This window comes from Lissotriton helveticus, chromosome 7 (assembly GCF_964261635.1).
Source record: "Lissotriton helveticus chromosome 7, aLisHel1.1, whole genome shotgun sequence".
In the NCBI taxonomy this organism is placed as follows: Eukaryota; Metazoa; Chordata; class Amphibia; order Caudata; family Salamandridae; genus Lissotriton; species Lissotriton helveticus.
Genome location: NC_136068.1, coordinates 194,189,671 through 194,215,860, shown reverse-complemented (window position 1 = coordinate 194,215,860; position 26,190 = coordinate 194,189,671). Strand labels below are relative to the sequence as shown.

At 42.5% G+C, this 26,190-nt stretch overlaps 1 protein-coding gene across 2 annotated transcripts in view; it reads left to right on the top strand.

Annotated features, from left to right (window-relative positions):
* KCNK15 (potassium two pore domain channel subfamily K member 15) overlaps window positions 1–10,723 on the top strand; it is a 124,471-nt gene extending 113,748 nt beyond the window's left edge. For both annotated transcript variants that reach the window (XM_078651924.1, XM_078651925.1), the window contains exons 2-3: window positions 8,091–9,632; window positions 10,225–10,723. In XM_078651924.1, the coding sequence (XP_078508050.1) occupies window positions 8,091–9,007 (917 nt within the window). In that variant the 3' untranslated portion in view covers window positions 9,008–9,632; window positions 10,225–10,723. The remainder of the gene's footprint in view (window positions 1–8,090; window positions 9,633–10,224) is intronic.
* The last annotated feature ends 15,467 nt before the right edge of the window (window positions 10,724–26,190 follow it).

The window sequence follows — 26,190 nt, the reverse complement described above, 5'->3', positions numbered from 1 at the left end:
GACTCTGTCCCACTTGAAGATTTCGTCAATGATCAGATTTAATTCACAAAACATCACCTGGTTCCAATGAAATCAGGTGATATCGGGACTGGCTATTAAAATGACCCGTTCCTGTCTCTACACTGGAATGCTGCCTACAAATGGGTTTGAGCTTTAGTAGTGGTGCTCCTTTGGGAACTTCCTTGAAGCTTAGAAACACCAGCTTTACAGATACCAAAAAACACCTCAGCATAGGGCAAAGCTGCCTTCATTACCTCCATTATCAGATCTGCTTCTAATTGGAAAAGTAAGCTGCTCTTAATCTTGAGTGAGCTGAAAACAACAACTGTGCAAATTTGAGAACATCAAACCATTGCAACTGCTCTGTGACAATATCACTTGTGCTTACACAGAAACAATCACTAAAAGCTAGGATTCTTGTTTATTTCACGAGTCCTGCTCCTATCTCAGTGCATGCAGCGCACCTCCCATCTGCCACAATACTTCCCGTTGTCACAGTTTCAAGGGTAGCTTGTCTGCTCTCTCTTTTTAAATTCAGGTCTCTGAATAATCCCTTTCTCATTTGCTTCTTTCTACTGCCATTCATTTCATCACTAATACTCTTATTCTGCCAGCCAGAGTCACACTGGCTAAGAAAGACATACCAAGCTGGTTCTGCAAACATTTGGGGGCAGATTTACAACAGCTGGCGCATCCCTGCATATCAACCTGGATGCACCAGTTATTTAACGTCACGGCAGACACCTCTTGCGCCACCATAGATGCGCCGCATTTACAATGCGGCGCACCATGGGGCAAGAATAGACAGATGCGTGATGCATCTGCTGCCGTAAAGGAGACGCATTGTTGGAGTTGCGTCGCAAGCGCGACGCAGCTCCAGCAAGGCTCGGGGTGCCCTTATGCCTAAAATGCTGCGTCAATCCTTACGCCTGCTTCAAGCAGGCGCAGGGTTTTGACGCAGCATGGCCGTAAAAGTGACTGAGTGAAATCTTGTAGATTTCACTGAGCCACTTTTAGGAGGCATTCCTGCGCCAGAACACCCACATGTGGCGCAGGGCTTTACAACGTGACACATCTCCCTAGATGCGTCACGTTGTAAATACACCGCAGCATGGCGCTGGCTTTGCGCCGCCGCTGCGTCACAAAAGTGATGCAACGGCGGCACAAATGTGGCGTATGGGGCTTGTAAATCTGCCCCTTGGAATCCACATCCCTATTGAATGCACTTAGGGTTAGCTTCAGTACTGCTAATGGGAAGAAGTGGGAGCTGCTGGTGGACGTGGCTGGCTTGTGCTTGGTCCTAGACTCTGGTACTGCAACATTTCCAGTTCTTTCCGCCTATAATGTGTTTGACATGGTCAACCAATCCATCCTGACCTAGAGGCTAGTGATAGGTATCCCAGGAATACCTTTAAAGTAGATTAGCTCTACCCTGGGTGATTGCTCACAAGTTTTATCCCAAACTGTTTATAGGTCTTAACACATTCCAATGTGGTCTCCGCTTTGTTTTCATGCTGTTTGATGTTTATAACCAGGTACTGCCAAACCTTTTCCAATACAACAGATTCAAATTATTTTTATTTTGCTTCATCACGATACGAGCCATATTCTTCCCTTTTTTTCTGAATGTCTGACTTCTTTTCCGTCAGAGATGGACCAAAATGACCTCAAGCTGAGCTCTGACAGGACCAGTTTTTTACTGTGTCAAATGAGACGGTTGATAGCCATTGATGGTTCTGGTTATCGTCACTCAGTCCTCCTCTTGCCCCAATGAATGATCTCGAGAACATACACTTGTTTCTCAATGAAGATCGCTGAATCACTTCCAGATCCAGACCAAATGTTTCCTCCCACTTCCATCAGCTGTGTCTGCTGAAGATCATATTTCCCCTACTTTTGTGTCACTTACAAGGAGTGCTAGTAATTATATTTTCAGGACTGGATCATGGTACTACATTTTACCTGGGACTCCCAGAATACTTCTTTAGGAAAGTCTGGTGTATCCAGAACCTTACAGCTTTTGGGAATTTGATCAAGTCACCTGGACCAGGTAAAAGGCTACACTGTTTTAAGTTGCCAAAGCACATTATTTCTAAAGCTTTCTTCCTTGTAGCATGCATATTGCCCCCTATTAAATGCACAAAAAGGAAACTCTATTTGTCCATTTGTAAGGTATGCTCTACGTCCCTAGCCTTAGTTATTATTTCACGGTATAAGTGTACTTGTATCTGCAGCCACACCTTGTTCCGAAAAACGTATAAATGGGGAAACCAACAATAATGCCCTAATTACCCCCACCCATCCGCCTGGACACACAGGGTGTGGTGGGGTGGGGTGGGGTGGGTGGCCGGTTATCACAATCCCAACTGATGTGCCTCTGAGACGTCTTGTACAAGGGAACAGTCTCTGGCTTAATATGCTGAAAAGGAGCCAAAAAGAGATCCTCATTAGGTGAAGGGAGGGTCAGTTGTAAGAAGACCTAAGTTATTCCTTAAATGTTGTAATAGGTATGCCAAGTACGACCCCTGAATATTATGGCCCTGTCTGTTATATCATCAGGGTCAGTTCCCTGATGATCTAAATCTTGGAATCTTTGGAAGAAGTTGTCCATCTCGAGCCCTAAAAGGTGCCTCCACCACAGGCTGAATCATCATGTTAAAGATTCCAAAGAGGGCTTAGCCGAGGGCCCTGCCCCTTCTCCGCAAGTCTGCATGGCACAGTCACTAGCGCAGCTGCGATTGACTGCTCCGACCTCCCAGGACGCCAAAAACAAAAGGAAGGAAATCAACTGCTAACTTCCTGTTTACGGTCAATTTCTAGGCAACCAACTCTTGTGAGAGCCTTCTTGGGAGGCCAGATTATCAGAACACAAGTGCTTAACTTCTGAGATCAGCCTACAACATCATGTATTCCCAAGTGGTCTCCCATTCAGGTATTAACCGGGCCCAACTGTAAAAAACAAGCGCTGCCAAGACTCCCTCATTGCTCAGCGGTGGGCGGAGACGCGCATTGCCGAAGCCTCTCACAAAAGACCGCTTTGTGAGTCCATGAGAGTAAGGGAGAAACTGATAAGCCTAACCCGCTATGGCATGGCATTATGGGCAAAAGTAGCATAAAGACAACACCAAACATAAAAATGCATGCTTACCTTATCTTACGCTCTTAAGCGTAGGGTACAATTGCCAGAAAGTAAAGAAACAGGATGTGACACTGAGTTACAGCCTTTTGTGGTGGTGATGGGTAATGGCGGACATCTTTCAACTAGGGAGTAGGGTCTGCTGGGGGGGAGAAGAATCTCAAGTGTAAGGACTGCCTCCAGGAAGACGAGGAGGAGGTAAGCAATCTGTATGCGATTCTGCATTTGTGTAGGTGAGTAAGTGAAGGGGGTTTGACATGTGAGAGAGCTAGTCTGTCAGTCTCTTAATTAGACAATTATTTACAGCAGAACAACAGGTCCAAATTTCAGTTTTTGCCTTTTGTTTGTATGGAGGAAGTGGACGGGGCATTTTGCAGTGCTGTTGCCATTGTGTCAAGGGACCGAGTGAAAGGAACAAATGAGCCCTCAGTCTCTTTTTGAGTTGTAAAATACAGCAATTATCAGGATTTTGTGGGCCCCTCAAGGCTCTGGGCCCTGATGCCACTGCACCTCCTACTACACTCCTGACATTTTGCAAACACTGTACAATTCAGCCATATAGAGATATTTAAATCAAGTGGTACATGTTCAGGGGCCAGGAGATCAACTCATGCTATTGACATGCAGCAAGTAACAGACTAAAATGTTGGTGACTTGTTTCTCTCCTTCAATTATCATGGAGAGCTCAGCTCTTGCAAATACCTAGAAACCATTGCTGGAATTCAGAGGTGCTAAGCTGCCTTCACTTAACAACACAATAAAACATGGCCTCATCGTACTGCAGGTCTAGGTAGTTAACCTATCAAGCTCTTACTCCATGCATACTGCACTGGTGGCTTATGGTGATATTTCTGGCTGGTCCCTATCAGGGAAGTTCTGCTGCCAGTCAATCAACCAAGGGACAGAAACACAAATATAAGTCAGTCTGTCAGCTCCCCACATCAGGATGCCCTGGGTGGGGAAATGAGAAGAATGTGGAATACACTCTGGTAGCAACCCCAAATCCTTGGGGTGTCTCCCTGGGCACAAGTGTAAAATGCTGTTTATACTGCCAATTTCAAATAAAGAATTCTTTTTTGCTCATCAAATGTGTTTCTTTAACTCTTTTAGCGTGTTTTATTCACACATATTTCTTCATGGTTTATGGAAAAAACTCCATGTCCCACAATGCATTGCTTTCACATCAGGCGCTCATGATATTGCTTCCTCCCAATGCATTTTGGCGTGAGCCTTCATCAGGGTAGTATCTAAAGAACGAATCAAAAATGATATGTTCACATTCTTGCAGGGCCGTACCCCCGAAGCATAGCCACCACCTTGTGATTGGTGATTAAATGCGGTAAAGAAAAGTATTTGTCGTGTTTTATGTGTGCTTTCTGTGATGTGGTTAAACGTGATCTACAGGTGTTTATTTAAAAAGGACTTATTAGTCTCTGAGCTCTTAATGCGGTGTGCGAAAATCCAACTTAGGCGCTCTATGATGTTAATACCCCCTGGTACTGGTGTCTTTTAAATTCCGCGTATTTGCGCTTATATACTAGCGGACATTTTACGAAAAGGAAACTATACGTTCAGCAGCTCTAGAAGTGTGAACTCGATTGTCTCTTACCGGTATCCCGAGTGCGGGGAGGTTATCTCCTTCTCTGCTCGCGTATACGGATGCCGGAGTCAGTTAGTGGTTTAAAACGTAAACATACATCAATACGTACTTCCTATTGTCCGTAGCGTGAGTGTTAGTTTAACTCACTGTTGGTTAGTCAATAAAGATGAGAAAAAAATGCCTTAGTATCGGAAGGTTAAGATCGCGGTTTCGAACACCATCATAAGGACAATTGATTAATTACTGAACGTACTGCAAAAAAGCAATAATAATAATAAAGCAATAGTAAATAATAAACGAATTGTAAAAACATTAAAGTAAAAACAATAATAATGCAAACACATTATTTAGATCCCAAAATATTGCGTGCTGTCTGTTGTGTCCATAATAATTCGTTTGTGATTGCCTGCAGTCCGATAGGTACCTCCTATTCAGGAAGTGAATTACTAGGTGTGCTTGTCTTCTATCACTTGGTAATCTTCTTTATAGGTAGCATTGAAATTCTACCCTTTCGTTCAAACCATTAGGTTTTAAAGTGTTCAGATAATAAATCCAATAATTCTCTCTCTTAAGTAAGGTCTTTCTGTTGTCTTTTCCTTCAGCCTTTTCTAACACGCACGCTTTTAGTTGGCTGATATGAATGTTTTGTTTGGTGGAGGAGTGTAGCTCACTGATTAGAGCGGCAGACCCTGATGCAGAGGTTTGGCCCGGGACCAGGGTTCAATTCCCGACGCGGCAGGGTCCTGAGCCCAAAAATGTCCATGGACACGATAATTCTCGCCTCGGTGCCTATTTTAATCATGGGGTCCCACGCTGCAACTCTGGGCAATAGTTGCTTAATCTCCACTACGGGGGCCCACCCGCTGCGGGATGCCTGGCTTTCACCCTGGGGATACCCAGTAGGGGTTATCTCACAGGGAAAAAGCCAGGACGGGTTCCCAAGGCAAGCGCCTTGATGCCTTCCGGTGATACGTGCGCTATATAAGTCGCAATACATTTACATTTACATGTTTTAACAATAAGTTTATTATTTACTATTGCTTTATTATTATTATTGCTTTTTTGCAGTACGTTCAGTAATTAATCAATTGTCCTTATGATGGTGTTAGAAACCGCGATCTTAATCTTCCGATACTAAGGCATTTTTTTCTAATCTTTATTGACTAACCAACAGTGAGTTAAACTAACACTCACGCTAAGGACTATAGGAAGTACGTATTGACGCATGTTTACGTTTTAAATCACTAACTGACACTGGCATCCGTATACGCGAGCAGAGAAGGAGATAACCGCCCCGCACTCGGGATATCGGTAAGCGACAATCGAGTTCACACTTCTAGAGCTGTTTAACGTATAGTTCCCTTTTCGTAAAATGTCCGCTAGTATATAAGCGCGAACACGCGAAATTTAAAAGATGCCAGCACCGGGGGTATTAACATCCTAGAGCACCTAAGTTTGATTTACGCACACCGCATTAAGAGCACGGAGACTAATAAGTTATTCTTAAATAAACACCTCTAGATCACGTTTAACCACATCACAGAAAGCATGCATAAAACACGACGAATACTTTTCTTTACCGCATTTAATCACCAATCACAAAGTGGTGGCTATACTTCGGCGGTAGGGCCCTGCAAGAATGTGAACATATCATTTTTGATTTGTTCTTTAGATACTCCCCTGATGAAGGCTCACGCCGAAAGGCATTGGGAGGAAGCAATATCATGAGCGCCTGATGTGAAAGCAAAGCATTGTGGGACATGGAGTTTTTTCCATAAAACATGAAGAAACATGTGTGAATAAAACACGCTAAAAGAGTTAAATAACACATTTGAAGAGCGAAAAAGAATTCTTTATTTGAAATTGGCTGTATAAACAGCATTTTACACTTGTGCCCAGGGAGACACCCCAAGGATTAGGGGTTGCTACCAGAGTGTATATTATTCACACTCCAGAGCAGGGAGTTATTCCCAGGAGCACGGCACACTGTCAAACAGAGGAAAAAGTACAAGCTGTGCACGATCTATTTTGATCTTTCATATATCAAACTAAGGATGTGGAATAGTCATAATTGAAAAGCAGGACATGTTGACACTACACACTTGCCACATTTGGAATGGATCAAGAACACAAGTGCCAGCAAGGCAGTGGAATGCTGCTCCGGAGTCGAAATTGCCCCAAAAAAGCACAAGCTGCTAGGTTGGATCACCTGAGTTTAGAATCAAATATCAATTTGTAGCTCCGTAAGACATAGTGGGACTAGATGTTTTAATGTTGGTTGACGGGTCATCATTTGGGGCAGAGTCAAATATTGTGCATCAACACATCATAGAAATCAAGTTGAGAACAACTCACATTAAAGGAGGTGCTCCCGTTCATGAATGAAGTGCATTGGAAAAGTAGCTTTCATCCTATCTTTCAGAAGCAGTAGACTGGCCAGCTACAGAATGAAGTGCATAGGCAGAGCCGCCTGTCAGTGCTACTTCTAGAATATATAAAGGTGGAGAGATTCAAGACAGATCTATTGGGAGAGTTGTGTGAGGGTTCCAGGGCTATAAAAGCAGAGGTTGCTGAATTGAAGTGTGTCAGCAAAGTTATATGTTGATCTCCCATCTGAAATAGCACAAGGGCATGCAAATCAAAACTGAGGAGTATTTTCTCAGCTATATGCTGGCCACACTGCTGGTGAAGGAGGCAGTGATTCAGAGGGCACCTCATGAGGAATATCTATCATGTTGAGAGGTTGGATTTTCTGTCTCCTTTCTATGTCTCCTGAACCTTTTGCTATAATCTACTTGCTATATAATGTATCCTCACCATGGTTCTCTGGCTTGCTGACTAGCCAGTGGTGAGTTCATTAGAATGCTGGAGTTGTTGTGCTTGAAGGAGAAGAGAGTTGGAGTGTATGGGCTGAGAGGCAAGGAGGCTGCTCCTGTTGGGGCATTATATGGAACTTACCATCTTACTGTAACTTGTAACTGAAACTGTAACTTGAAGAATAAACCCATTACCTTTTCCTACATGACCTGTCTACGTGGCATACTTCGTTTTAACACATTTCTCCTGATTGTGCTGTACATTTGCACTCTTTAGGGCTACCCAACATTTGTAGACTCCTGCAAGCCCTTCAGAGCTTTAGCTAAGCCACGCACCTTGTCCCATTTAGTTGTAGCAGTACGCACCAACAAACCAATCCATTATTTTGCTTAGAATTGTAGTGAAGTGTTTAGTTGTGCTACAGTGACAAGGTATAATACACTATTTTGTAGATGTTGATGTGCTGTGATTTATAAGATTTGTACATAGACAATTTATGAGATATCTTGGGTCACTGTTTATCTCTTGTTGTTGCAGGTTATGGGCATGCTGCCCCCGGGACCGATGCAGGAAAAGTATTTTGTATGTTCTACGCTGTCCTTGGAATCCCACTGACCCTCGTTATGTTCCAAAGCCTTGGCGAGCGCATGAACACCTTTGTCAGATTTCTCCTGAAGAAGCTGAAGAAATGTTTCCACATGAGGAAGACGGATGTCTCCATGGAGAACATGGTCTTTGTGGGGTTCTTATCATGCATTGGCACACTCTGCATTGGGGCGGCAGCATTTTCCTACTTTGAAGGATGGACCTTTTTTCATTCGTACTACTATTGCTTCATAACGTTGACGACCATCGGATTTGGAGACTTTGTTGCTTTGCAAAAGAATGAGGCACTGCAGAAGAAGCCGCCCTACGTTGCATTCAGCTTCATGTACATTTTGGTGGGATTGACCGTCATTGGGGCATTCCTCAACTTAGTTGTCCTGAGGTTCTTAACCATGAACTCAGAAGATGAGCGTAGGGATGCAGAAGAAAGAGAATCCCTACGGAGAGCCCAGAATAACATCAGCTTGAGACGTAAAGACGATGACAGAAGTAGAAGCTCTATATTTCTGCCATTGGGGGACAGAACGAGTCAGCTGAATCTTATCCCGCTAATTCAGGAGGACACTGAAAAGCACAGACGTCAGTCCGCAGGTGGAGCTTCTCGTGTAGGCTCGTTCTGCACATGCATGTGCTACAAATCCCACTTATGTGACAGCCCAGCCATATCGCACCAGGATACGTTGAACTGTCACACGAATCCTGTGTATTATAACTCCATTTCTTATAGGATAGATGAAATCTCCATGAGCACACGGGACAACACTGGGTTTTCTTCACCCGGAAGTACTTGTTCGCAGATGAACCAAAGCTGCCACGAGTATCTTAGGCAGAGGAGAAAATCTATTTAAATTGACATTTGGCTCTGATTTTATACTTTGATACCTAATGCATAATGTAAGATAAATGAACGATTAATACAGCACATAGATTCTTCTGCACAGAGATTGCCAAAATGGCTGCCAGTTCACTCGTCTGTGACATTGTGGTCCGTGGAAATGACAGCGAAATGAATTAAACATTATTGCTCAATTTTCTTTAAAAACTTCTCTGCCATACCGATTACAGATAGTACATTACGCATATTGTCATTTTGTTTGCTATGATTAATCTTATAATTAACATTTTATCTATAAATACACATAGGCATAAAGTGGAAATCTGTATCCTTTGTTTCTAGTGATTACGCTCATCCCTTTGACAGTGCTCCATAAAACCTGGTTTATATAATATTATCTTTTGAGCTGGTTTAATATGTTACAAAACGTGTTCTCTCATCTCTAGTGCATTGCTACATCTTTTTGAATCAATGTTCCACTTGACCATGTGAAAAACATAGCCTGCCTGTGATGTAGGATTGGGAAGCCTAACAACAAGTATATTATTTCCTTGGAATCAATATTGTTATTAGATGTTATGCAGACTTCACCAAACTTAACAGCACTTTGTACACATTTACTTCTTTTATGACAGATGGTGTCTAAAAATGGGCAATGTGTAATACTGTTTACGACATTAAACAGTTGCACTGTGGGGAGGGGGGCTCATTAACTTCTACCACCATGCCACAGTGTCTTGAGACACTTTCTTACATGAAGTGCCATAAGAGGAAATTGAAAATAAATACAGAGTTTTCTGGACCACAATGGATACCGATTTCATTGGATATAATACAAATAGCCAGGTATCCAGCAAATGCAGCAAAACCCTCTAATATAATTGGTGTACACTGCTATGCTACCCAGCAGGCTCAGCTGAAAAGTCTGGATTGAATATTCATTAATTCTGAGATACGTTGACACCCATCTATTTTATATCTTATACAAATTAGCAGGCAGTGAGTATTAGCTCACATTGCTATGGATTACTTCGCTTTGCACTTCCACATTCTGGTGCTACTTTACCTACACCGCACTCATGCCCAAAATTCACACAACCCTTCCAAAGGCGGTTCTCATGGTTTGCATGCTTATGTTCTTACTTTACTTTGGGTGTCATTTTGGAAGGCATCTCCAGGGTTTGGCAGCTGAGGGGAGTGTGTAGATTAAGATAGATAGATGATGCATAGGGATTGATATTTTGTCATTTGAGGAATTCATGACTATGAGGCCTCTAACAAAGGAGCACGCACAATCCCTTTGTCCATCATGATCACTGTTTTGATTTCCAGCAAAGAGCCACATAAAATGACTGGGAAGAGTAAGAGGCAGCTTAGATGAGGGTGAAGATATAAGCAGGTAATAAGCCTCATAAATCCTCCTCTTCCAACACTTGACCAGATCCCTGAATGCACCAGGGTTTTTGAGCACTACTGTGGAGAAAAATCTCATTGTCCTTCCCGATCAGTACAAAAGAGATTAAGGGTGCGTCATTGTTCTCCCCTATGTCTAAAATCAGTGATAAGTGTGCCCCCACAAACCTTAACAAGCATTGTCAAAGCCAATAGGTCTTGGCTCTATCGGGGCAAATGTAGGTTAGGCCAATGCTTTTTAGAATTGCAATTTGCATTGCGAATACATTCTTATTAAATAAAACCCAATTCAAGATGGCCTGTAATGGGTAAGAAAGAGTCATGTGTCACATTTGTGTGTGTAAGTCATGATGGTGGATGCTAACGTGCATCGTGATGCATGAGTGTGCATGCATCATAATGCACAATGGCCATTTTATTTCTTTTAATTTATTGTTCTTATATGATGTTGGAACAGTAGAAGAAAAGTTTAAAACTGTTAAAACAAAATGTGCATGAAAAAAGGAAACTTGTGACCCAGTAGCATTTTGCAGGTTATAGGCCCTCACAAAAATAAATATATTTAAATTTGGGAGCACTGCAGAGTCAGGGACGGAAGTAAGGAGAGAAATCAAGCGGCGGAGATACTAATGAAACCCATACACTACAATGGACGACTGCTGAATGATAAATGAACAACCTAATCCAAAGCATCCCACCTTTCAATGGCATTACCAACCTACCTTTTGCCAATGCTGAGCCGCATCTGCAAAAAGAAAAAAAAGTTTTAAAAAATGCTGATGCAGAACAGAATTGGCAAAAAAACACTTGCAGTGGTATGGCATAGCGATGCACGTGAAAAAGCTGGAGCCTCGTCAGATTTCCCAGCCCAGGATGCACAGCAAATAAGTATATTTGAACCTTCCAATAAGTTTCAAACAATATCTCCCATTTTTTTTATCCATTTTATTCCAAAAGTAATCCAAAGTAATCCAGGTTTCAACAAATATTTCTATACTGCAATCTTCAAATAAGTTCAACAAGTGCCGATAAGGAGATGCTCCAAGACACATAGAGGTACATGATTCCTCATAATTCAATGCGAGGCTGATAATCCCAACGCATTTCAGGCCAAAAAATTGCCCTTCCTCAGGGGTAATTAAGATAAAATGAAGCAGCGAATAAGAACCCCGTGTTTCCAGCAATAACTTAAAAACGGGTTTGTTTTTTTAAACGCCTAGGTTAATGGGCAACATGTTGTGACCCCTCATTTATAACAAAAAGTGCACACTGTGCACTCTGTGTTTTATAAACATACTCTCTTTCAAAAGTACTCTCAAACGCAAATATTGTGATATTGTGACCACATTTATGACCTCAATGAATGTACACCATATTTTATGCAAGTGCTCTTTCCCAAAATGCATCGGTGTGAATTCTAACACTATCGATATGGAACTATCAGCCACATGCATCAAGCTGTTTTGCATTCGCAAACGGTGCGAATCGCAAAAATCGGCCGTTTGCGAATGCAAAAAGCTTTTTTGGGATGCATCATTATGTTTTTTATTTTTTCACAATTTAAGAAGTCGCAATTTTTGCGAATTCTTAAATGGTATGCATGATTTTTAAAAATTAGCGAATTCGCAATTTATAAGGAAAAAATGACCATGAAGGAAACCTTCATGGTAATTTGCGAAAAGTTTCAAAAGTGCAAATAAATGCATTTTTGAAACTGATATTTTACACACACACCTGCCCTTGGGACATGTGTGTGAGTAGAATGTACTTACATGACATTTCAGGGGTGCGGGGGGGGGGTCCTTTGGACCCCCCTGCACCCTTGAAATTGCATTCTCATTTTGCGATTCCTTAATTGCGAATTCGCAAAATGAGAATGCCTTCCCATTGATTCCTATGGGCCTCTAGGCCCATAGAAATCAATGTAATGCAATTCCTTAATTGCGATTCGCAATTAAGGAATCGCAAATAAAGAATATTAAGAAATCGCAAAAATCTTTGCGATTTCTTGATGCATAGGATTTTGCAATTCCTAAATTGCGATTCCTTAATTATCGCAATTTAGGAATCGCAAAATCCTACAATGATGCATGTATGTACCTGTATACCCTTTCAATCCATGGTTTAGTTTGCATCCACTCTCTGGGTTACTTTGGATTACTTTCAGAATAAAACGTATGCAAATAGAAGACTCTGTTTGAACTTTATTGATGTTCCAAATATACTTCTTTGCTGTGCATCCTGGGCTGCGGACCCTGGCAAGGCCCCAGCTTTCTCATTGATACATTCACCTGCACGGACAGAGCTCATGCCAGGATGGCAGACGTTATACCTGCCTGGAGCATTGTTATAAGCTTTGAAGGACAATATACATTGGTGTGCATTCTATGACTTTTGATATAGCTGCACATGTGTCATATGCAGCAGCCATTCTTTTTGCATTTAATTTACCATTGCAAGATGGAGGATGCCAATCTTGGAGAGGTATAAAAAATGTGGAAGTGCATCTAAGTGAGAGAAATGGCTTGGTAACAAAGTAGAATTGTATGGTTTTCCAAAAAAGAAAACAAAATAGCATTTGGAAAAAAGAGTGGTAATGGAAGGGCTGGTTGAGTAATGGAGGAGTGGGAGAGGGGTGGTGGGATCAACTTGGGATGATGTGGACCAAAGGAGGAGTGGGGGGTCAAAAACAGAGAAAAACTGGAAGGAGAGGGGTGTGGGTGGGAGAACAACATGGAGAGTGGGTAGAGGTGGCCTATGCACTTCCTTGAAGTATTGCTAGAAAAAGACAAAAGTAGTTCCTTGAATGTAAGCAGCGGAAGAATTCAAGTTAAGCAGTCAAAAGAATAATAAAGAAGCTATGCGCTAGAGCAGTGAGACTCAAAGTACGGCTCGGGCCACTTGCTTCCCTCTTGGCCTTTAAAAGCAGCCACCTGGTGGACAGTGGCATGATCTGCTGTTTACTTGCTGAGCACTAATATTCAGAAAAAATGTTAAATAAACCGGCAGGCATTTATTTGCAGGTTAAATGAAGTAATACTGCGGTGTCCTGCAATACTTAACTTTAGTTAACCTGTAAATAAATGCTTGTCTGCTTATTTAATATTTTCTTAGGCCTCCTTACACAATCTGTGATCCACCCAGGACCCCCTAATGCCAAAGTGTGGCCCTCGGTCACACCATAGATCATCCTTTGTGGCCCCTGGGCAAAAGTGTACAAGTATCCATTCTCTAGAGGAGGGACAAGCACAAGAAGGGGCAGGAAAGCCACTGAATAAGATGCAAGGAATTCAGATAAACATGAGAGCCAATCAATGGTAAGCAATGATTAAAACCCACTGTAAGTATTGGTATTGTCCACAATAATACTTTGACAACAACTATTAGCTATATGTGGGCTAGACCTAAAAAGGAGTCCTCTCAGTTTAGGAGTGGAACAATACAAGAACGCTGAGAAAGTGAAGTTGTTTTGGGGTGCACAACCACAAGAATATGGAGCAAAGTCATCGAAACAAAATCAGACACCTAAGAAAGACAAGAAAGACATCCAAGCATGAGCAAGAGACTGACCCAGAATAGGCTCTATGTATATGTTATGTATTGGAAATAATAGACCCGTCTACAGACAGCTTAAGCTGTCTGTAGCAGAGACCTTAAAAGAAGTCTCCTGCTGCATTAATTCTGTGCGAGGGGGTATTTTTAAGCAGATGATCTTATATATCTTAAACATTATCAAAGTGATACCATTCAGAGGGCAAAAATACCTATTTGACCTACACTGTTTTTGGCTGGTTAAACCTACTCATGTTGGAAACAATTCAATTATTTATGATCACCAATTGCATCGATTAACATAGTAAATTCTGAACTGGCCAATGTACATATTGCCAATTTTTTTTCAGATGCTTTTATGTATCGCTAGAATAAACAAAAGTAAAAACATACGGAAGTCTCACTAATTATTAAGAGCATTCTTTATTGCGTAACTGATGAGCATTCCATTGTGGATGCAAACACAAAAGAGAAACGCGATCTCAACATTCTAAAATAAAAATAAAAATTTAACGTTTTGTTTTATTTTGCTTCTGGCGGAGTCACCACCCTTTCTTTTACACACTTCTCAGCACGCAGTTGTGTTCATCATGAGCGTTCTAACAGAATGTGTGCCTAAAGGATGTCAACGTTCCTCCTCGTCGCAAATAAATGAGGGCAAAAAAGGTTTAAACAGTATTTTAGCTTAATTCAGTGAAGTGCGTCATGTGTGAAGGAGACCAGAAATGTGCCACAGTGATTTTCCAGCCTCTCTGTTTCCATGTCAGAGGTAGTTTATGCATGTCTACCTGCCTTAGCAAAACGTCTGACGTCATTAAGAGCATCCCAGTGCCTGTTTCATCTGCTTTGTGTCTATAATGTATACAAAGGATGGACGTTTGGTCGTCCATATCCACCACTGTCAACAGGCAGATGACAAAGGGTGCAGAGCATTTAACTTTCCTGATATTAGAGAAATATTTGGAGAGAAACATCAGTTACAAAAAGATAAATATATACTTGCTCCTTATTAATGTTTGCGTAAGGGACACACTTAAAGAAAGAGTTATCAGGGCCAGACTGGGGAACCAAAAGCAGCCCTGACAAATACTCTGCTCCCTTCCTCCTCCCTCTCTCCCCTTTCTCTCCATCTCTCGCTCTCTCCTCTGCTTAATTTGAGCCAGTGGGGGGCACTGGCAGTTATTTTTGGGGACGGGAATCATTATTCCTGATCAGACATTTTTCAAGAGAGAGAAAAACTAAAGTAAAGTAAAGTAAAGAGGGAGGAAGAAAAAGATGGAGAAACCATCACAAAGGAAAAGGAAGGAAGCAGGAACTTGCAAGAGTGAGATAAAGAAGCATCGAGTGTCAGGCAGAGGATTAAAGAGGCCTGAGGAGGACTGAAGTATGCTCAGCAGTGCATACGACGAGCTGACATTTAATAGTGCCTCCCCAGACTTCACTTCTGAGCAGAGCTTTGGCAGAGCACTATTTCTATCAGAAATCAAGCACTGGCGTCTAGCGCAATCATGACCGCTTTCTCTTGGCTGTTGGCTGTGTGATGTATGAGGTGGCATAGAAGTCTAGTGTTGTCTTAGGATAGTCTACTCTTAAGGTACCCCACCTGTGAGTTGTGGATGAGATGGGGGAGATAGGAATTTAGTCGTGTTGCCATTATTTTCGCATACATTTTACAGTCGACGTTAATGAGTTATATCGGGCAGTAATTTTGTGGATGTTGTGGGTCTTTGCCTTCTTTGGGGATGACTATGATGTTTGCCTCGGCCATTGAGTTTGTCATGCTGCCCTTCTGTATGCAGTGTAAGAAAAGCTCTACCATGGTGTGTTTCAGTTGGTGGAGAAATTGTTTATAGAAAGCGGCTGTGTACCCGTCTGGGCCGGGCGCTTTGTTCGGTTTTAGGGATGTGACCGCCATCTCTATCTCTGCTTCAGTTATGTCCCCCTCCAGGGATTCCCTTTGTTGGTCCGTGAGTCTAGGGAGGTTGAGTTTCTCTAGTAGATCCGCCCCCCGTCTGTTGCTAGGGCTTTGTCAGATGTGTAGAGTTCTTTGTAGAAGTCTTTAAACACCTCGAGTATTTGTTTGTTTAATGTGTGTGTCTTGTTTGTTTTGTCTGTGATTGCCGCTATATAGTGTCTCTGTTTCGCTTTTAGATGGGTAGCTAGCGCTTTCCCTGCCTTGTTGGCTGAGCATAGGTTAATGGCTTTATATTTGTTAATCCATGTGCCCGCTCTTTCACTCAGTATCTTATTGAGCTCATACTTCTTTTTCGTTAGTTCCGTCAGGGTGTTCCTATCTGCTAAGTTTGCGCAGTGCCCTCTTTCTAAGTCTTTGATCAGGTTTTCTAGCTCTGTTATCTTCCTAGTCCTGCTTTTGTTCATCCTGGACTTGATGCTTAGAAGTTTCCCCCTTATTGTCGCTTTCAATGCCTCCCACAGGGTCTCTCTGTCTGTCTCTACTGTGTCATTGAAGTTAAGGTATTCTTCTATCGCTTCCCTGATTTCCGTTATGTTGGCTGGTTGTTCTAGGATATCGCTATTTAGCCGCCAGCTGCGGCTGGGGTTTTCGTTGTGTTTGCCGCTGATCTTAAGGGTGATGTGTGCGTGGTCAGAGATTGTCATTGGACCTATCTCCGTTCAGTCAATGAGGTGTGTATGGGTGGAGGACATGAAGATGTAGTCTATTCTGCTGTATGAGTTGTGGGGATGTGAGTAGAAGGTGTATTCCCGTGCTGTCGGGTGTTGGAGTCTCCACGGGTCGCTCACCTCTAGCTTGGTGCAGAGGTTTTTGAGGGGGTTCAGTTCTCGTGAGTTGTGACTGGCCCTGTGCGGGTGTCTATCTATGGCGTTGTCTATGGTCTGGTTCGTGTCCCCTGCTAGGATCAGTAGCTCACCCTGGGGTATGTTGCCTAGTCTGTTCCCTACCTCTTCCCAGAAGTTTTTGTCAGCTGAGTTGGGCCCGTAGATATTGGCTATGTGAAACGTTTCTTCCCCCTTTTTAAGGCTTGTGATCAGGACCCTCCCTTCTCTGTCTGTTTGGCAGTTTTGTATCGCAAGTTGGGCCTTTTTGCTTACGATTGTGATGACCCCTCCTTTTTTCCTCACAGCCGGAGAGCAAGCTATCCCTCCTATCCATTTCGCTTTAAGGCGTTGTGAATCCTCTTCGGAGATTCTAGTCTCTTGAAGGACGTAAACGTCTCCTTTGAGTTTCGCTAGGTGGTCGAGTTTTTTCCTCCGCTTGATTGGGTGGTTGAGGCCCTTCACGTTAAGGGACACCACTTAGATGTCTGAGAGTAGTGGGGCGTTCGATTGTGTAGTCATGGTGGTTTGTACCCCTCACTGATTCTTTTGGCATGTGTAGCTGCATCGCACCCCCTGTAGTGTTGTGATTGGCCTGGTCTGTAGGGTTGTTTCCCCCCCTGGGAGATAGATAAAAAGTAGAGAAAGATAAAGATAGATAGAATATAGAGACACTCATGTGCATACAGCTGTACCGTGTTGCCGTCCTCCCCCCTCAATCTCCCCCCCTAGCAAAGTTCTGTAAGCGTGCGACAGCAAGGGTACTCCCGGCCTCCGTCACCCCTGAGTCCATTTCTCGCTCCGCCCTTCTGTTAGATATGTTTCACCTGGCTTAAAGGATATTGATTGTGTAGCTTCTTCTTGAGTCACACAGGTCGCGTCTTGGCGTGGAAATTCTTGTGTTGGAACTGCCACAAAGAGAGAGGAGATCTAGCCCACCTCATTTATGAGTGCCCCAAAGTTAGGAACTTCTGGAACAAAGTACACAACTTCATCAACACGGTTGTGGGAGGGGACACACAACAGAGCCTCGGGGGAATAACCACCGTATTCATGGACCCAGTGTTAACATGCAAGGGTGACAGAGACCTAATTGACCTCCTTCTCACTGCCGCAGTCAAGACAATCCTAGCAAATTGGAAAAATACAGGAAAGGCAACGTTCAGGAGGTGGTTCAATTGGGTAATCTTCCTGAGAGGCGCAGACAACATCACCGCAAAACACTCAAACACGCATATAGCCAGAGCGGAAATGTGGACCGCCCTAGACTCTCATCTTGAGACACACAGACCCCCGTAAAAACCCACGACAGGCCGGGAGCCATGCCACAGATCCTACCTGAAACCCCCACCCCTCTTCTTCTTTCTTCTTCTTCTTCCTTCTCTCTTTCACACTCGCCGCGAGACCGCCGGGGCCAACAGACCCGCCCTCGATGAAGTACAGCAAGCAAACCAAATGTCATTGTATACAACAGTATACAACACGTAACCCTATTACCGTCTGTAAGTGCCCGAATAGTTACTGTATTGTATTATACCTTTTTCAATAAAATATTTTGAAATAAAAAAAAGAAATCAAGCACTGGAGAGGTATCTCTCTCTCTCTCTCTCTCTCTCTCTCCTCCCAACACACACACACACTCCCCCGCCCTGCTGTAATAACCTGGAGAAAGTGACAAAGGTACCAGCCGCAGCCTCCTGCCCGATAAACAGGCCTCCAAAGGCTCGTGCCCACCAAGAAACTGGGTAGTCCAGGCTTGAGTGTTATGCTTTTAATCCCCAAAGTGGGTGAAATACCTGCCCAGAAAGCAAAAAGCAGGAATTTGTAATCTTTGTTTCCTTCAGCAAAGTGGGTAAAAAACAAAAAGCACTATTGCTTTTTGAAGCACTGTGGGGGTCTGTCCTTAACACCCAAGTAAGAAAATTTAGATGCAGAATAGGGCAAGGGGTGTAGTTGGAACAACACATAATAGACACTTGGCTGCAGGATGCTTTAAATACTGTGCTACCAGTCAAAATCACTCGCCAAGTCAGATGCCATCCACCAACCCCGTGGTTTACAGAGGCACTGCGGATAAGGAAGGCCAGCTGCAAAAACATGGAGAGAGAGTGGAGGGAGTAGGATGAGGAGAGCAAATGTATACATGAACTTGCTCTCAAAAAATATCACGAGAACTGCAAAACACCTCTTATTAGAACATTGGAATGTTGGGAGCTCCATTGCAGACAATGGAGTGCTCCCTGCTACTACGGGCCGGTAAAGGCCCGCAGAGCAACATTCCAATGTTCTACAAAGGCTTCTCGAAGCTCGAGGGGATTTATATCCCCTGGAGCTTCGAGAACCCTTTGTTTAATTTCTTAGAACATTCTGACCTCTAGTGGCAGAATGTTCTAATAGCCTTATAGCCCTTCGTAGCAGGGCTATACCGGCTATTAAAGTCCTGCTGTTTCGTTAAAGTCCCTGGCCTTCGGCTCGGGCCTTTAACAATTCAGCGGGCCTTTAATAGCCGGTATAGCCCGCTACGGCGGGCTATAAGGCTATATTATATGATACAAATGAATGCAGACAAAAATGCACTAAAACCATTTTTAAGGTGGTGAGCGAACTCTCTGATCATAGCAATAAACTCCCAAGACCAGATTTATCCCAACGAAAATGCAAGAAAATAGCCTGCTTTTTTGTGAAAAAAGCTGTAGACATACAGAAGACTCTGAAACAAGGCGAGGAAGATCAAAAAGCAAACTAGAGAAGCCGGGGTTTAAAGATCAAATGGACCAAGACTCTAGGAGAGAGGAAAGCAAACTGAGGTCATGGAATACAATGGACCTGAGGGAGTTTCTGTCATTATTGACATCAATTAAATCTGGATCACCTGAAGAACCATTCCTAGCAAATAAGATGAATTTCCTAGCCGTGGATAGTTTGCAAATATTAATGGAGCTCATTAACTCCTCGCTAAACCAGGGAACGATTCCAAAAGCATGGAAACATCCTATAGTCCGGCCCATAGTAAAGAAACCTAATTTAGATCCTGAAATCTGGTCTAACAACAGACCAGTGTCACTGCTTTCTATTATGGCAAAAATAATAGAGAAGAATATCAGTGGGCAGCTATATAGCTTCTTGGAGACACAAGAGGGCCTTCATCCATCTCAGTCAGGATTCAGGAAAGGACACAGCACAGAGTCAGCCCTGCTAGGAGCTACTGAACAACGTAGGCGTCTCCTGGATAGAGGCGAGACGACAGCGCTGATAGTACTTGATTTCAGCACTGTCTACAATAATGTATCACATACAATGCTCCTGGAATGACTGACAGAATTAGGACTGGAGGGAATAGCCCTCTCAAGGATGGCTTTTTCCTATGAGACCGGTCGTTTTAGGTGTTCTCGGCAATGGCTGTTTCCGAGACACACCCTCTGACTTCAGGAGTTCCTCGAGGGTCATCCCTAAGTCCAGTACTATTTAACATCTATGTACGCCCATTAGCGGACTTAGTGGAAATTTGTCGACTCACTCTATTCACATATGCAGATGACACCCAAATCATCTGCCCAAAGACACACCTCCGAGACGTTGAACTCTGGATTAAGAATGGTTGTGTACTGGATGGACTGGCACTCACTTATGCTTAATGGAGTGAAGACAGAAGTTCTTTTATTAGGTAGGAACCCCTCCCTGTGGGGACCCCAACACTGGCCAGAAAGTGTGGGTCCTCTTCCGGTGCCGGTATCTAAGGCTAAAAATCTTGGGATCATAGTGGACGATAAGTTGTCCATGAAACCTAAGCTGACAAAACTAGCGGCCCTGTGCTTTGCCACTTTAAAATAGCTTAGAAAAATGATGTGGCAGCTGCCAATCTATACCCAGAGAACAGTGATTCAGGCACTAGTAATATCTAGGCTGGATTATGGAAATATATTATATCTTGGAGCCGATAAAGCTGATACTAAACAACTGCAAGTTGTCCAGAACTTGGCAGAAAAGATGTTGTTTGGGCTGTCAAAAAATACCTCCGCATCAGGGTTTCTACGTGTATTACATTGGTTACCTACAGGGAAAATAATTCATTTCAAGACCATATGCTCTGTGCACAAGGCTAGAGCAGGGAATGGCCCTAAGTACATATAAGAATCGATAAAATTGTATCAACCTCCGCGGACGCTACTGTCCAGTGAACAATCATTATACGTGGTCCCTTCAGTGAAACGTGCACGCATGGGAGGCCAGTCCGTCGCTTTCCAAGGGTCAAAACTATGGAACGAGCTCCCGAATTTCCTGAGAAACTGCCCATCATTAATGATATTTCATAAGCAGTTCAAGACATGGTTGCAAGGGAAGATATCTGTTTTGTTTTCAGCGCCTGGAAACTGCTAGGGGTATCTGTGCACTTTATAAATTGCTATAATAATAATAATTCATATTAATTCTGATTGCTAAGCTAAATACAGTGCACAGTCTCCTAACAGGGCACTTCAAAGTAATATCCCATCAGGAAAGACTCTGTGCCAAACCTGCCTGCAGGGTCATCCTGGTAGGCAAGCACCACAGTCAAGCTCCCATGCTGTGGAAGTTTCTTTGAAGAGCACTGTCAGGAGCTGACCACTGTAATTAACTTAATGTAATTACTATTAAGTTAATGAAAATGACTGACAATGCTGAGTAGCACAAGAAATCCTCATTGATTGCGTACCTCAATGTCTAGAGTGAGGAATTCCTACTTTGCAGCGCATTTCACCTTGATTCCTCCCTTTTCCCAAATTTGGGCACACAGATGTGGAAACAGCGAAATCACTCTCAGTTTCACATCTGCTTGCCATGGATGGAAAAACTGGAATTTTGTCCATGTATATTAATCACAGAGAAGTTGATGGTAGTCCTGAAAAGCCAAGCACGCTCAGCTGCCAATGATCTTAACTAGCATCAGGGAGTGCTCTAGAATCTGTTGGAACAGATATACTTGAGGGGGCGTCAGCGTAGGGAAAAAAACACAATTTCTAACTTGTCCATATGAACAAAATGTACAATAAAAATCATACAATTTGACCTAATAGGAATACACTTATACAATATCTAGAAAAAAAGCATGTCTATATTATCAGGAACCTGCTATTAGGCTGGTGAAAGGTTCTGGCTGGCAGACTTTGAACTTTCCAAGTATGTAAATGTATTTCGATTTATATAGCGCACGAATCACCCAGGGGTCTCAAGGCGCTTGCTTAGGGAACCCGTCCTGGTATTCCCCTATGAGATACCCTTGCAGGGTATCCACAAGGTGAAAGCCAGGCATCCCGCCGCGAGGGGCCGTAGTGGAGATTAAGCAAGCTATTGCCCAGAGTCGCAGAGTGTGACCCCGTGAGTCGAGTAGGCACCGGAGCGAGAATTGTCAAGTCTGTGGAATTTTGAGCCCGAGACCCGCCGAGGCGGGGAATCGAACCCTGGTCCACGGCCGATCTCAGCTTCCGGGTCTGCCGCCTCAAACCACTGAGCCACGCTTCTCCAGTATCTAAAGTATCTAAAGCTCATGTTAACAAGCCTGCACGAGTGCCAGACTAAGACAAAGGATCTTTGCAAATCAAATATTTAACTTACATTGAATAACATACAATACATTTTCAATGTTTTTCAGGGATGATTCCACTGAATCATAACCTCTTGTCCAGTCACTCTAATATGCTATTTATAAGACCTGGCTCTTTTCAGTTCTACAGCACTCAGGTTCTTCGGAAATTGGTGTTGCCTACCAGTTATAATACCCAAAAGTCTCACTCCAACATTGGTGACAGTATCATGGATTTCTAGGTCCAGGATGGCTCCTTGTGGCCCAACAGATTTCACAGAGTTCCATGGGCACTACAAGCTCTCCTCTACCTCCCACCTACACATTTCCTTCACAGTTAAGCTGACAAACAAAAAAACAACTCTGTTCCAGCAAATTCCAGGGTAAGGTCTCTCACATTCAAATAGTACCTAAACATCCACCTGATCCTATATTCTGAAAGGAAAAGGGTGACATTAGTCATTTTCAATCTTCCAAGCCCTGGTCAGTTCCTCCCTTAACTTGTTGTCTCTTATTTGAAACGCATTTTGAAGTGGCTTGTAGAGAGATGAGGAAAAGACACAAATGTGTTTGTAAGGGGACAACTTCAGGCAGCTGCTATTTTAGATTCAATGAAGATTACTTGGTAGCTTGAATCGATCTCCACCAGTAAACTTTTCAGACCATGCTACATTTAGTTTACAAATTTGATTCTGATTGCATTTGTCATTCAAAGGTCACAGATTAATGCCATCATTACATTTCTATAGCAAGGGCACATTGTGCATTATATCTTGACAAAAATACAAGCAGTCAGAAATCACATACTTTTAATTGTAGAATTTCTGGGAAAACATCATCCTTCTCTAGAATTTCACATAGACTTCTCTATGCAGGTAAACTTGGCACCTGTGCACAGACAGCTGTCTTACTAAAAAGCATGCACAGGAATTAGAAAAATAAACTACATATCATTTGTACAGATTTCATGTGGCTATGCTGATAATGTAGGCTGAGCTCACAGCAATTGTCAAAAAAACACGGGGCATATTATCAAGAAACGGCGTTAACATTATCGCGGCTTTACCGGCAGAAAACTGCTGTTAAAGTGGTGATAATGGACTTGATAATACGCCCTTGTGAATTCCCATTGAAGCCCATGTTCTGGTGTTAACATGGGCTTCTATGGGAATTCTCTATGGCGTATTATCAAGCCCATTATCGCTGCTTTAGCGGCAGTTTTCTGCCGCTAAAGCGGCGATAATGTTAATGCCGTGCTTGATAATATGCCCCCACATTCCCAAAAGTAGGAGTCCTTCGGAATGAGGTTCCAGTTGAAGTCCTCAACTGTTTATTCAGGTGAACCCACCCTCCTACAAGTCAGAAAAAAAGTATATGTGACAAAAATTACAGATGAACTAATTTAGAGAACTAGGTTAAATATTTTTTTAGTATAAAATAAAAGAGGATATACCCAGGAGAGTGATAAATAAGGTGTTACACATAATATTTAGATTTATGACTGATTTACAGTATTTTGGAAAAACAGTGGTTTACTTAGACCAATAGGTCTCAGGAGTGTTTTAGAGAAAACATGAAAGGTCCCATATCATGTTCAGGACCCAACAGTACACAGTATATCAAAGGCAAGTATTAAGTAGGACACTTCTTAGCATTGTAATGCAATTTAATTATTCATTGCCGAATATGTCACTTTAAATATAATTCTATAAATATCATGATCTAGTGCTCACAGATAAGTGAAAAAACGTGCTGTTTGGAGTGGGAAAAACATAAAAACATGCATCAACTTAAACAACAAGAAGCTAGAGTCCTTTAGGTGTTTTTTCTTATATAATAACATAAGAAGTCAGGTCGTTCTTTGTTCGATGGCATTTCAATCTCATGTAGTTGAGATCATCATCAGGACAGGTGTGTGAGCACCGAATATCTACAAGATAAAAGCAAAGAGTGCCAGGGTCAGAATTTGGAACCCGGAGGGTCCTGCATAGTTATACACTTTTAAACTATTTGAGAACTTGCCTAATGAGCAAGAAGAGATATGACATTCCGATTAGTAAGGAACCTACGGCCAGATGTAGGTAAATACCATTTACCGATTCTAAAATACCGAATTTTACAGATTCGGTATTTTAGAATGGGTAAATGGTATGTAGGTATTCATTAGGTAATTTTTACAGACTCTGTAAAATTCAGTAAATACCGATTCGGTATTTACCGAATCGGTATTCCCCATTCATTCCATTTGGCCTCCAGGCCCATATGAATGAATGGGGAATACCGATTCGGTAAATACCGAATCGGTACGAGGGGGAAGACCTACAAGGGTGGCAGGGTGTCACATTGACACCCTGTTGCACCCCTGTATAGTGCATGGGTGCACATGTGGCACACATACATGCCCTAAGGGCATGTATGTCTGCCACATGGCACTGTTAAAAAAGCACAAAATTGCTTTTTTAACGGTTTTCGTTTTTTACCACCAACTTGTAGTTGGTGGTAAATAACAAAACCTTACAAGTGAAAAGCACTCACTTGAGTGCTTCCTACATTTCAGATTCGGTAATTTACTGAATCGGTATTTAAGAATTTGGTAATTTACCGATTCCTTAAATTACCGATTCGGTAAATTACCGAATCTGAAATGTAGCCACCTACTTCTCAAATGCCTAATACCGGTCGGTAACGGCCGATATTTGGTCATTTCGGCCGTTACCGACCGGTATTAGGCTTCCTACATCTGGCCCCTATTTAGCTAAGGAGATGTAGGAAAGTTATCCCTGGGGATTAAACTAGTTCCTTGTATATTTTGTAATACAAAGTCTAGGCTCATGAGAACTTGCCAGTTTCAGTTCCAAATTAAGATTTACGGTGGCATCGACCGCGCACCCAGTAAGTGCTAATTGACTCCTCTCCTAGCACCTCTCTAATCACTAAGTGGCACTGTCCTCACTGACGGGGCCCTTGCTTGCCTAACCCTGGTCTCTCTTTTTTCATTAAAGATTCCAGGATTGCAAGCCCTCATGGACTCCTTAAATGAATTGACTTTTACAAGCCTTCCTATATTTGGGATTCTGCCACACCGCTACTCCGGTCGTGGATTAAGTATGTTTGTCTCCACATGACTTCAGTATAGAATGAACTGAACATGATAGACAGAAGAAAAGACTTTCGTGAGCATAGACTCTTTGCTTTTATCTTGCAGATATTAGGTGCTCACACGCCTGACCTGATGATGATTACATGAGATCGAAACGCCATCGACCACAGAAGAACCCAACTCCTTATTTTATTATATAAGAAAAAATGCTTAAAACAGTCTTGCTTCTTGTTGTTTAAGTTAAGTTGAGGCATGTTTTAATGTTTTTTTCACTCACCACAGAACGTTTTTTCACTTATCTGTGAGAACTAGATCATGATATTTATAGATATTAAAAAAAGGTGACATGATATTCTGCAATGAATACATTAATTGCATTACAATGCTATGTGTCCTGCTTAATACTTGCCTTTGATATACCGTGTACTGTTGGGTCCTCCAAATGATATAGGACCTATTGTGTTTTCTCTAAACCACTCCCGAGACCTAGTGGTCTCAGTCAACCACTGTTTTTCCAATCTGCTTATTTTCCCAGGTTCTCATAAATTGTGGGATCCACTTGTGTCATAATATATACCATGCTCTGATTTACGGTATGGCTGAGGCTACTCTGTCACAAATACGTTAGTTATCCTGTTCGCCTTATGACGTGCATAATATCCTATTGTATATACCTACAACTGGGTATTCATAGTTAGGATTATGTTTCAATAACAAATGCCTTTTTTTGTGCTGCTAATAACTTTGGTGCTGTTTGACAAATCACTTCAAACTT